The 13,220-nt window shown below is 52.4% G+C and overlaps 2 protein-coding genes across 5 annotated transcripts in view; both read left to right on the forward strand.

Annotated features, from left to right (window-relative positions):
- The window catches only part of HNRNPUL1 (heterogeneous nuclear ribonucleoprotein U like 1), a 30,678-nt gene extending 26,327 nt beyond the window's left edge, over window positions 1-4,351 (forward strand). For all 4 annotated transcript variants that reach the window (XM_080908358.1, XM_080908359.1, XM_080908360.1 and 1 more), the window contains exons 13-15: window positions 1,086-1,375; window positions 2,689-2,880; window positions 3,304-4,351. In XM_080908358.1, coding sequence (XP_080764484.1) covers window positions 1,086-1,375; window positions 2,689-2,880; window positions 3,304-3,420 — 599 coding nt within the window. In that variant the 3' untranslated portion in view covers window positions 3,421-4,351. The remainder of the gene's footprint in view (window positions 1-1,085; window positions 1,376-2,688; window positions 2,881-3,303) is intronic.
- A 1,776-nt stretch (window positions 4,352-6,127) lies between these two features.
- CCDC97 (coiled-coil domain containing 97) lies at window positions 6,128-12,277 on the forward strand. The gene is made up of 5 exons (XM_080909159.1): window positions 6,128-6,243; window positions 7,685-8,137; window positions 8,864-9,133; window positions 9,314-9,443; window positions 10,476-12,277. The coding sequence occupies exons 1-5, from the start codon at window positions 6,195-6,197 to the stop codon at window positions 10,594-10,596; spliced, it is 1,023 nt and encodes a 340-aa protein (XP_080765285.1). The 5' UTR covers window positions 6,128-6,194; the 3' UTR covers window positions 10,597-12,277.
- The last annotated feature ends 943 nt before the right edge of the window (window positions 12,278-13,220 follow it).

Raw genomic sequence — 13,220 nt, forward strand, 5'->3', positions numbered from 1 at the left:
TCTTTGAGGAATCTTGGGGTCCATCTATAGATCTCATAAGGGCAAATATTAGGACTGCTTTTTGTTCAAAAACAAATGAAGAAACAAGCTTAGAACAATTAATTTGCCCATGATCACACAGCTAAATTGAGCTGGGTGTCCAGTGAACTTAATAAGTGGTTGGTGTCTGAAATAAAATGTGATCATAAATTAACAAACGTGAGACCAGAGATCTCTCCACAGTTAAAGGCATTAGTTATTCCTACAGAGGGTTTAAGTTTGGCTCTCAGCAGCCACACTGAGCTGCTTACAGCTTCCTGTAACTCTTGCTCTAGGGTATCCAATCCTTTCATACTCACACCAAATAAGAATAATGTCTTGGGCTGGAGAGATGGCTCAGTGGTTAGAGCACTGGCTGCTCTTCCAGAGGTCCTGAGTTCAATTCCCAGCAGCCACACGGTGGCTCACAGCCATCTGTAATGAGATCTGATGCCCTCTTCTGGTGTGTCTGAAGACAGCAACAGTGTGCTCATATAATAAATAAATAAATCTTTTAAAAAAAAAAAAAAAGAATAATGTCTTTCAAACAAATCTTTAAAACTGTCAGACATGTCCTAGACCTTTCTTCAGTGACCAAGGATGTTGTGACCTCATGACACCAAATTAACCTTCATGTGGACAAGCAGCTCAGGAAGGGTTTCTATGGAACCTGCTTCTAGTGTGGTGAGGGTACAGATTCGGGAAACACTGTACAGAGGCTCGGGAGAGGCCACTTGGACTGACCTATTAGACTGTATCTGACTAGCTTGCAGCTGTTGGCTGGCGCTTAGCATTGTTCCTGAATACTGTTTTTATTTGTCCAGCAGTTACATAGAGCTAGACACGTCTGAGACATCTGTGCCTTGCCTGCTCAGTCCACTGGAAGACAGACAAATCTGTCTGCAAACAGTGACTCTAGGTGTTGTGTCAGGGCAGGGACAAGGGAGTGTGCCAAGGCCTGGGGGAAGCACAAATGGAGTACCTGCATTTGCTGGCTTTATTGAGCTCCACCTTGGGCATAGTCAGCTATGCTGAGTCCTCTCATACATACGGATTTTTCGATGTAGGTTTCAACCGCAGTGGAGGTGGTGGCTACAACCAGAACCGCTGGGGTAACAACAACCGGGATAACAACAGCTCCAACAACCGAGGCAGCTATAATCGGGCTCCTCAGCAACAGCCACCACCACAACAGCCACCGCCACCACAACCACCACCTCAGCAACCACCGCCACCACCTAGCTACAGCCCTGCTCGGAACCCTCCAGGAGCCAGCAGCTACAACAAAAACAGCAACATCCCTGGCTCCAGCGCCAATACCAGCACCCCTACAGTGAGCAGCTACAGCCCTCCACAGGTGAGGCCATGTGTCTGTTTGTACACATATGCACTTGTGTAGAGAGGGCGGCCTGAGGTATGACTCGGTGGCCACAGGTCTGGACTCTTCCCTTCAGCCTGTCCTTTTTCCCTTGCAGCTGCTTAGCTGTGTCAAACACTAGACATTGCTAGATTCTCCCCCAAAGGTGGAGGTAGCTGCAAGCATTGGCTCCCATCAGCAAGGTCATGTCTTTTAGCTCTATTGCTGGTCTCCTCGGCTCTATAAGAAAGCTCTCTCGGTGAAGTCAGCTTTTGCCCATCCTGGGAGGATAAGGACTTTGTCCTTTAATGGCTCTAGACCCTGTTCCATTCCTTAGGAGACCACTGCTTGGGCTCTGCTGAACTGGGGCCATCTCTGATTTCACAGCCATCTGAGTCCTTTCATGCACATTTCCTGGAATAGGAGTTTGGCAAGACTTAAGTTCCAAGCCTAGCCACAACAGAGCCTGACTTTATGACCTGGGACAGTCGGCTTGACCCCGCTGGTCCTTGTTTCCACATACTGGACAGAAACATAACTAGAATCACTGTGAAGTTGCTGGGAGGTGATGGGTACTGTAGCTTAATGAAGCCTCGGGGACTAGGCAGACCTGGGTTAGTCATTCTAGTAGTGTGACCCTAGCCCAACAACCTCGCTTAGATTTTCTTTTTAGAGTTCATTATTTTTTATATCTACTTTAATATGTGTGTGTGTGTGTGTGTGTGTGTGTGTGTGTGTGTGTGTGTGTGTGTGTGTGTGTCTGTCTGTCTGTCTGTCTGTCTTATGTATGTGCCCCTCCTGTGTGTAGTGCCTGCAGGGTTCCTTGAAACTAAACTTACAGACACTTGTCGGTCACTGTACTAGTTCTCGGAGCTGCTGAGCTCAGCTTCCATCCTGTAAAACAGAAGCAGTGGGGATGTCAGGCCTGCTGATGAGGCATGGGTTCCAGAGCCAGCCTGTGCATGAGAAGCTCTTGAGAACTTGTCACCACTGCTTTCCTCAGCAGCTCTCACTGTAGCCACTGCCACCATCTCCTGAGTGCCCAGCACTTTGTGCACACAAACTTAGTAAACTACCAAGACACCAAGAACACGACTGAGCTGAGATTGTTTGTAGACTGAATCGGGTCTTCCACATGCCATGTGCACTGCTGCCCTCGGGTTTTAGGCCCTAGTGGTCAGCTGCTTCCCAGACCTGTGCTTGCACTTTAGAACAGACTTGCCGCCATCGAGGAAACTGTGTCCATACCAGTGTGTGCTGTCTGTCTGTCTGTCTGTCTGTCTCATGGAGCTTTTGTCTTTTTCTCTATTCAGCCAAGTTACAGCCAGCCACCCTACAACCAAGGAGGCTACACCCAGGGTTACACAGCCCCACCACCTCCACCTCCGCCACCACCTGCCTACAACTATGGGAGCTATGGCCCCTACAATCCTGCCCCCTATACCCCACCGCCACCCCCTACTGCCCAGACCTATCCTCAGCCCAGCTATAACCAGTATCAGCAGGTGAGTGCAAAGATGGGTCTTCCAGTGGGGCTTCTGGGAACATTCTTGGGCATGCATTCAGACTTGGGTTCCTGCCTATTCCTGAGACATGGGTAGCTGCTTGTCTCAAGCTTTTAGTAAACTGTTCTTTACTGGCTGATGAATAACCACTGTGTATCCCTGGCCTCCAACTCAGCCAAAGGGTGCCAAGTTCTATTCCAAGTTGGTGCTGGGCTACCGTACCTGAAAAGGACAGTCATCAAGTCACAAGACCAGGGCTGCATTTCCTACTTTCCCACTTATGTGACATCAAGTCACCCCTCATTTTTCCAAAGCACTTTGGTTTCTGTCAAAGGACCCATATATTGAGGATGGACCACAAAAGGGAAGAAGGGATGGACTGGGGTGCAAAGAGATAACCTGACATTCTTGTTCTTTCCCCAGTATGCTCAGCAGTGGAGCCAGTACTATCAGAACCAGAGCCAGTGGCCGCCGTACTACGGGAACTACGACTACGGAGGCTACTCGGGCAGCACGCAGGGGGGCGCGAGCACACAGTAGCTGGATGGAGCCTCAGCTCGTGCCGGCTGCCTCTGCTGCCACCTGCCTTGGCCTTTTTTCCCTCTGAGTCCTGTGGTGCTGGGGACAGATTTATCCCAGGGCTGCCTCTCTCTGGCCCACTTCTTCCAGAGGGGCTTCTCCCATCTTATAGGCCAGGCACTTTCTCTCTGACCTTTCTCCCTCCCTTCGTTACCCCGTGAGACCACAGTGACTGGGGAGGGCCCTTGCCTGTCTGCCCCTCCCTACTCTGCTTTTTAGCCCCTTGGCTTCCCAGACTCTCATGCAGTTGGTTGTAAATTCTTCCAGGAGCTGTTTTACTGTCTACTTTTCAGGATTTAAAAAAAAAAAAAAAATCAAAAATGTAAAAAAAAAAAAAAAGTTTAAGAAGCAAAATGCAGAGGGGGGAAGCAGTGACTTTTTTTGGTAATTATGCTTTTTTTTTTTTTTTAATTTTTAGAATTTGTCTGTTTTTACTGTGGGTCTGCCGTTGATACTTCATCAAATAACCATTTCTTTGCTGGGTTCAGGTAACTGAGGAAGAGCCACACCCTCGAAACAACAAAATCACCTTTAACCTTTTTATATGATGTCTCGGTTCCCCGTAACTTTGCACACAAGCGTCTGTTCAGTTGGATTGTAACTGCTTTTTGTACTTGGAGAGAGTGTGACTATTGAACTTGAAACCTTTTACTCCAGGAGTCTTGGTAGTTTCTGGTGGGCTTAAGCGGGTGAGAGGGTGAAGGGAAGGTGGGGGGGTGGGGTCAGCTTCTTTGCAGACCCTGAAGTTCCTCCTCCTCCACTACCACCTCCATTGCTCTTCCAGGTGCCAGACTTCCAAAGTTTTTCAATGGTCCTTTTGATTAGTCTCACTTCCCCTTTCCTCGGATGTTCTAACCGGACTTTAGCAAACTGCACTTATTAAGAGATGTTTTACCCTGCTTTGTTTTGTTCTCTTTCAATAAATGACATGGCACCTCTTATCAGGAAGGAAGCAGGGTTGAAACCCTGAAGTGTTACTGCAGTTGGCCTTTAATTGGGATGGGAGGCCTTCGAAGGGGAAATGCCTCACTCATTCATTTAAACAAAGTAGTTCTGTAGGTCACATAACCCAGATGCTCCTTGTGCAGAGGACAGACAGATGAGACCTGTAAGAAAGATACCATGCTGGTTAAGGCCCATCCTTAACCATGGGTGTATTGCCACAGAACTCCTAAGATCTAGACTGAATGCTGCTCTGGGGGCAGCCTCTGTACCCGTGCAGGTGTTGGCTGCCTGCTTTGTTTCCCATCATCCTGAACATCATCCTAGACTCAAAGCACAGCAGAGATGGCCCCAGTTCCTGTTCTTGGAGTTCCTCCTCCAGGGAGTACAAAATTGTAACCAGTATGACTCCGAGTGTTTAGAGAGGCCCTGAAATAATAGGAAGGGAGCTTCTGGAAAAGAGAATAGGTGAGCTGCAGGGTGGGACTCCTAAGCTTCATTTCTCCTGTGCAAGCTGTGTTTTTTCACATGTGATCCATTGTAGACAACTCACCTTAGCTCTCCTGAACTGGGGAGCCTTTGAAGAGCCACAACCTATGGGACAAAGCTGGGGTGGTGACATGGGCCTGTATCCAAAAGGTAGGAATACCATTTAGAGTTTACCAGGACCTAGGCCAAACACCAGGAGGGAGGCTATTTGGGTGCCAAAAAGACACTGGTCAGCTTGCTCTAGGAGAAGGCAGGGAGGGATCCTCACTATCCCTCCTAGCCTGGGAAGTTCTGCTTTGGCCCTGCGTGTGTTGGGCAGTGGCGCCCTCTACTGGCCATTCTTCATGCCGCTGAGTTCATTAGGCCATTCCCCAAATGATTACCAAATTCTTTCAAGCCTGCTTCTAGATTAATGCGCTAACTTCCTCATGATCTCCAGTTCCCTACCCCTATAGGCGCCACCACCCCAAGGGGTTACAACCCTAATGTCTGACAAGCGGCCTCACGTTGCTTTCTTAAGACAAGGCTTGCTATATAACCCTGTCTGGCCTTGTTAAAGACCAGATTTGGTCAAACCCTCTGGTGATCTCCCTGCCTCTGCCTCCTGGGTGTTGTCTACCCTGACAAACAAATTCCCCATCCCTTTCAGGTCGTCTGGGGCTTTTATTCCTATTAGAAAGCCTCTGAGCCTGCCTGTGGTGGGCAGGTCCCTCCCCTTTCCACTGCGAATTTTCACAGCTCGCCCCTCATATCTGCAGTTTTCTATCTTGTTTGTAAAAACAAAGTTCTCTCTATGACTTCATCTCACGCCAGCAGTCTACAAAGAGCACTAAGGTGGGTGAAATGGCTCCGGAGGTTAGATACTTGATGCCAATTTTGACTGAATTTATCCATACGCCCAAAAATTGTCCTCTGACCACATAAACATTTTTCAAGTTAAAAAGGATTGGACAGTCTGCGATAGCGCTAATACAGCCATTCCAAATATTAACCACACAAGGACCTGGAGTTAAATCGGCGATCAAATGACACACGATTCCGCTGATTTTCCGGTTTAATTAAGACCCAAGCTGTACAACCTAGCGTCTTGTGTGTGTGTGTGTGTGTGTGCGCGCGCGCGCGCGCCTGGCTACTCGGAGCGGAGCTACGCATGCGCATAAAGAAGGCCTGCCTTTGACCCGGAACTTTGGTGCCTGGGTGCCGCTTAGAGACGTTTGCGTAGCCGGAAGTACTTCCGGGTACCTAGAGGTCCAGCTTGGCTTCTGGAGCCGGCCTCGGCGGTTGCTGTGTTGGGAAGACCTGTTATGGAGGCCGTGACAGCTGCGGTGGTGGCGGAGAGGAAGCCGGATGATGGTGAGGCATTGGCCTGGCTCAGGCGACGAGGGTGCGCTTTCGATGGGACCAAAAAATGGTTCCGGCAGTGGCCGAGAACTATAGGAAGTCTGAGCACAGCTTACCAGCATTATCGACGCTTCGCGGGTCTGGTTATTATGGCAGGTTGACATTTTCCTTCATTTTCTTTGAAATGAACCCCTTTCCGTGTCCAAGGCTTACCCATATTTTACCATGCCAACGCTCCAAGCAAATAACTTCCCGCAAATTCTTCCAGTCTCAAACCAGCCTTTCTCAAGTTACTTCTTTTCTGTGCCAACCTAAGTTTTTCTGTATACCAAGCTAGCTTTCCTCTTGTCCCATGCAGATTCACTAATATCTCATTGCATTCTAAACTCTTCCTATCCCCGAAGTCTGCAATCCATTCTGTCTCCTTAGGTCCTTTCTCTCGAGAGCGTACCTTCAATGCCTCTCACTTTTCTTCTGACTTCCTCCAAGTATTACCTGGTGATTTGTTTAGGTTTTGGTCGGGTTGTTGTCTTGTTTTGGTTTTTGTTGATGTTTGTTTTGTTTTGGTTTGATTTTGGTTTTTCAGTCAGTCTTTTATTATAGTCACGGCTGGCTCAAGCCTTATGAATGCCAGTTACACTAGCTACCCCGAAGCCGTACCTGCAAACGTAGAGAATCTGGGGCAAGACGTGGTGAGATGGGCTTATAATTCGAAGCCTGGAAGGTTCAAAACCAGGGATTACAGATGTAGCTTATTGGTGAAACGCTTGCGCAGCGTGCCCGAAGCCCTGGGTTCGATCCTCAGCACCACATGACTGTGGCGGAGCAGGCCTGTACTCCTAGCACCCCCAAGAACGCTTATCAGAGTAAAGAACAGGTGACCCTTTCGATGCTTTCTAAGTATCTGGCTTCTCCAGAGAATCGTACACACTGCACCGGTCACCCACTACAGCCCAGGCTCTACCCTGAATTTCTTCCTGTCAGGTAGGGTGCCCAATGCCGTCCATTGTATGCTTATTTATTTGAGGTAGCGTTTCACCCTGTAGCCCAGGCTGACCTAGAACTCACTGTGTAATCCAGCCTGGTCTAAAACTCATTAACCATTCTACCTCGGCCTCCTGAGTGCTGGGACTATCTGTATATATTACCCTGTTCAGCATCCAGATGATTTTCTTACTGTATTGCTCCCATGAGTCCATGCTGAAACTAAAGGTGTGTACTACTGTAGCAGGAAGCACCTGACACAGTACATGCTTTTTGCTAATTAGGTTATTCACTGTACAGCATCACAGTGGGAATGCCTGTTCACCATGATCTGTTTAGGGCCTAGAACATTACCCAGAATGCAGTAGGTGCTCAGTAAATGTGAGCTGTGTGTGTCAGTTCCCAGCCTCCTCCTACCTAAGCCCCCTCCCCCTGATGCCATTAACTAAAGACTCCTCTTGATTCTCAGACTGTGTGGAGCCCAGATGTGTGCACTGGGGGGAGCTGAGCCAGGCTTCCATCCCATCCAGACCCCAGGAGAAGGAGACAGCAGAGAGTGCACCAGGCGTCCCCAACAGTGACAGCTCCCAGGCAGAGAGTCCGGCCGTAAGTGCCATGCTGCATGCCATCGCTGCCAGCCACCTGCCTGTGTGCAGCCAGCAGCAGGGCGAGCCTGATCTGACAGAGCCGGAGAAGGTGGCCATCCTGGGCCAGCTGTATCACAAGAAGCCACTGGTGTTCTTAGAGCGCTTCCGCACAGGCCTCCGGGAAGAGCACCTGGCCTGCTTCGGCCACCTTCGTGGAGACCACCGTGCTGATTTCTACTGTGCCGAGGTGGCCCGACAGGGCGCTGCCCGGCCTCGAGCCCTGCGCACCCGCCTGCGTAACCGGCGCTATGCTGCCCTGCGTGAGCTCATCCAAGGTGTGGGGAGACGGTGGGTGAGGGGCAGGGAGGACGGGTGGACTGAAGCACAGTAGGACCCCAGAGAAGTTCTTGGAGACAAAGAAAGCAGAGACACAGACCCTAGTGAAGTAAGGGACAGAAGGGTAAGCGGACAGGGTCAGAATTCAACAGATGACAGAGCAGCATCAGTGACACAGTCTCACTATCCAGTGCCCAGACCGTCCTTGAACCCAAGTCCCCCCGCCTCAGCCTTTCAAGCGCTAGCAGAAGTAGCATCGTAGATGGTCACTGTCCGCTGACAGCATCGAGGTAATCAGCTGCCACCTAAGGAGCAGCACTCCCATCTTCACACAAAGCATCATGGGAAACCAAGGGGGCCATGCATATCCTCCAAGGCCACCCTGAACAAAACACCAAGAAGAGCCCACCACTCGGGAGGAGGAGCTCTGTGGGTTTGATGCTCACCTTGCCTCCATAGTGGCTCAGGCCCGGGTATGTGTATATATGTATATGTATGTATGTGTATGTATATATATGCATATGTATGTATGTGTATATATAAATATATATATATACCTGCTCAGCCCAGGCTGTATACTCAGTGCCTCACAGACCCTCGGGCACCTGTGGGTGGTGTTATCATGTACCTAAGTTGCATACAAATACAGACGTCTTACAAGCGGGGTACGCGCATACATGCCTAGACACGTGTGCTCACGTGCATACCTTGCCTCTTCTGCACAGGAGGCGAGTACTTTAGCGACGAGCAGATGCGGTTCCGGGCCCCGCTGCTGTATGAGCAGTACATAGGACAGTACCTCACCCCGGAGGAGCTCAATGCCCGCACACCAGCCCCGCAGGCCCCCGGCTCCGGCTCCGCCGGCCCGCCTGCCTATCCACTCTCCGACCTCCTGTTTCAGTCCTACCAGGAACGGGAGCTGCAGCAAAAGCTGCTCCGGCAGCAGGAGGAGGAGGAGGCCTGCCTTGAGGAGGAAGAGGACAGTGATGAGGAAGGTGAGGGCCGGCAGCAGGGCCCCCGCCCTGCCATCTCCCTCTCTGTGAACGCAGCACAGCATCGCCATTGCGTCCAGTGTGTGCCGGGAGGGCAGGGACAGGGCTGTCTTGGCAGCACGGGCTAGACAGGGTGACAACCTGTCAGGTTCCTTCAGGCCACCCACCTAGCTATCTCCACAGACCAGAGGTCGGATAAAGACTCAGAAGCCTGGGTACCCGACTCGGAAGAGAGGCTGATCCTTCGGGAGGAGTTCACCAGCCGCATGCACCAGCGATTCCTGGATGGCAAAGATGGGGGCTTTGACTACAGGTGCCTCCCATCCCCCGCCCAGCACCCATGGCCCCAAGCAGGCCCCTGCCTTCCCTCAAAGGGCCTTTCTTGGCAGTGCCGTAGCACCCGGGATGAGCTCCCCACTGAGGGTCCTGGTGTCAGTCACTCTGGACGTTTCAGATCAATGAGGGAAGGTGACTGGGGTCTTGGCCTAACCTTGTCCCTTTTAGAACCGTAGCCCCTTCATCTGTAAGCAAAGGGATAAACTGAGGCAACACTTAGCACAGTGCTGACACAGCACTAAGTGAAGCCCAATGGGGCATCATCCCAGCACTTGGGAGACTTGTGGATGGATCGCTGAGTTCCAGCCAGAGAGACATGTCAAGACCCTATCTCACGGGCGGGAAAAAAAAAGAAATAGAGAAAGATGGCAGATACTGGTCGTTTTAGCTAGTCTGACAGCTCAGGACCCTGCTTGCTCATACCTAAGCCCACTGACACGTGAACTATGTCCAAAATAGCTTCAGTGGAACGGGGGTCCTGATTAACGATGCCATAGGGGCCGTGCTGGGATCCCACAGATCTGACATGAGTGGGGTCGTTCACTGCTAGCTGGGGCCACCAAGGCTCTGCCGTGTCGGGCATGTCACCTGTGAGCCAGGTAGGTAACCTGAGGACACAGGGAGCCCAAACCTGTTCCTTCTGGAGGGCAGCAGACACCCAAGTGTGTCCCACAATCAGTGTTTGCTTTTGTACAGCTGCTGTGTCCAGACCCTGGGGTACAGCAAGGGATGGGTGTAGCTCTGCAAAGAGCAGGCGCGAGGACAGATGTAGGCCCACAGGAGCCGAGCCTTGGTGGAACTAGGGCGGGTGTGACATAAGAGCTGAAGCCTGAGAAGCCCACGGGCTGTGGTGGTGTCACCCCTTTCCATCAGTCAAAGAAGGCGACATTTCTTACGTAGGCTGATTGGGGAAGCACCTCTTTAGGATTCCAGAAGGCCCACGAATAACCAGGAGGTCAGTTTCCCTGACCTGGGCCTCCCGTGATGCCTGACAGCTTTCTTCCCGCAGCACGGTGGATGACAACCCTGACTTTGATAACCTGGACATCGTAGCGCGCGATGAGGAGGATCGGTACTTTGATGAGGAGGAGCCTGAGGATGTGTGCAGCCCAGAGCTGGATGGGGACTAATGGCTCCCACCCCTCCAGCCACCCCTCGCCCTGCTCACCCCCCGGCAGCTGACTACAAGCTGGCCTAGTGACTCAGCCCACCTCAGTCAGTCTCCCCACTTCTGTTTAGGGGTTCTTCTCTCTGGGAACAAGTCACTGCCCCTCTTGCCCAGGCCCCACCTGTCTTTTCTCTTTGAGACAGGATCCTGCTGTGTAGCACTGACTTGCCCGGTTAGTTGCTTTGTAGCCAAGGCTAGCCTAAACCTCGGTCCTCGGCCTCCCACATGCTGTGTGTGCAGGCGAATCCGTGTCTGGTCTACATGTTTTCTTACCCACGTTCTCCCTTCATGCCACCGCCCACCTCTTGCTTCCTAGGTCTCTAACTTATGTGCATCCGCCCTCTACCCGTCTCTGTGCCATGGGTGCTGTGCCCACAGCAGGGCCCTAGAGTCGTCTGGTGGCTGCAGCTGTCACATGGATACCAGCTTCAGGCCCCACCTGATGCCCAGCACAGCCCTGGGTTTCCCCACCTCTCTCTGCCTCCTCCTCCCTGTTCGTTCCCACGTTATCTCCAGGCCTTGGTGTCTGCCCCTCTGTCTCAGCCTTTATGGCTCTGGTTCTCTGGGTCCCCTCCCCCAGGCCTGGCCAAGGGCAGCAGAAGCCTTCCCTGTGGGTGGAGGTTAGGGGAACCCAGGTGGCACCTCTCTGCTCCTTTTGGACACTGGCTGGGAGTGCTGGCAGAGGCAGAGCTGGGTCGCACAGGTCCTGCTTCAGTGTAGGAGGAACTTGAAGAGGGGAATCTCCCCTACTTGCCCCCCTTCCCAGCCACAATTTTCCTTTTCCTCACTTTCCCCCCTCCCTCTCCCTCTCCTGTTTACACTCCCTAAATACGCACAGGCTGTTATCATGGTCTTGAGTCATCACACACAGACATACAGCCTGCCCCGTGTCCCTGCCCCCAGCCAGCCACAGGGCCCGCCCCACAGAGCCCCCCTGCTGCCCTGGGCTAATGAAAGCCAGATGGCTGCTTGTGACTCAGCCATGGCCTGTGGGAACCCAGACGTCCTACCTTCCCATGCCCCACACCCGGCCCCTGCCTCCCCAACAGACAGAAGCAACCTGCTCCTGTGAGGATCTAAACTGCTACAGGATGGTGGCATTCTGCTCTGGCCACACTTGAAGGACCCTCAAAACTGCTTTGTAAAGCCAAGATCCTGACCCTGGCTCTGCCCTCTGCATTAACTAAACTTGGGGGGGCATGTTGAGGGTGTTTGCCTAAACTGTTGAAAGATCCTCAGCAGCTCAGCCTGGGCCAGACCTGAGTGACACCTCTTAACAGCCCTGGGAACAAGACCGTCAATTGCCACTTGTCACAAAGGATCCAAAGGGCCTAGAAGTGGCCATATGCATCTTGAGACCCCCTGGCATCCCAGGCAGAGCCAAGACTAAAACACATCGTACACAGCACTTGGCCAGTGTGCCACCATGTGACCGCACCAGACAGCAGTGAAGATGGGACAGCAGACTTCCTCATTGTGGGGGACCGTGGAAGGTGCAGGTGTTGTGCCACAACCTACCCTCACCTTCCCAGAGGACGCAGTGAATCCCCAACCAGGATCCCACCACACTGGACGGGAGGCAGGAGTGCTCCTTTGGGAAGTTGGTTGGCCTGAGTATTTTCACAGTTGACCAGTGTTCTGTCTGATCATTAAACTTAAGATAGAAATTCTGCCGTCCATCCATCAACCTCTTACGTAACTTTCTAAAGAGCTGAGCTGCACAGCCATTGAGTCAGGATCTGGGCTTAGTCAAATGGCTCAGACGAGTCTACAAATGAGAGACAGAGGTGGGGCTGGCCGAGGACAGGGATTAGAGGAGGAGAGACAGCAGAAGCACACCCCACTTGAGCAGCCCTCACGGTGACTGGCGCTGTTTCCTCTGATCTGAGTCTTGGAGATGGGGTGGGCGGAGAGGCTGAGTCAGGGAGGGAGAGCCTCTCTGTGGGCATCCGGTCCCCACCTCCATGTCTCCTGTTTGTCCTGCCCTGGACAGGTCTCTGCTGGCTGCTGCCTGCACCCATGCCTACCCCCCCACTCCCCCAGCCTCAGTTCCTCTCTGGGGAGGTCCCTGCCTATCCCACAGTCCTCATTTCCTACCTATCCCATCTGTACCCCCCCCATGACTCTCATCCTCCCCCAGACCTCTCTTCCTTGTTCACCAGGCTCTGAGCTCCCGCCACCTTTGTCAGTAGCCTGCCCCTACCCCAACACACACACCCCCTCCAGCCTGCACCCTTATTTTTTCCTGTTCCTCTCCCTGTCTGTCTCTCAGACCCTGGGAAATCCACGTCAGAGCTCTACTGGTGGCCCCTAAAAACCTAAAACAAGGGGTCACCACCTTGTCCCCACCCAGGAGAGAAGAACAAGGCTGCCGACCTGTCTGAGCAGAAGGAAATGTCTGTGCTGTTGCCTGGTCACCCCACCCCCCAACCCCCAGGACCTGCTGGCTGCTGCCACCCCCAGGGCTGGGGCCGGGTAAACAGCCTGGGGATATTTATACCCAGGCCGGGCGTAAAGCCAGTGCCCACCACAGCCCCTGCCCTGCCCTACCCGCTGCCACAGCCAGCCCTAAGCCAGCGTGGCACC

The sequence above is a fragment of the Micromys minutus genome (assembly GCF_963924665.1).
Source record: "Micromys minutus genome assembly, chromosome: 32".
Lineage (NCBI taxonomy): Eukaryota > Metazoa > Chordata > Mammalia > Rodentia > Muridae > Micromys > Micromys minutus.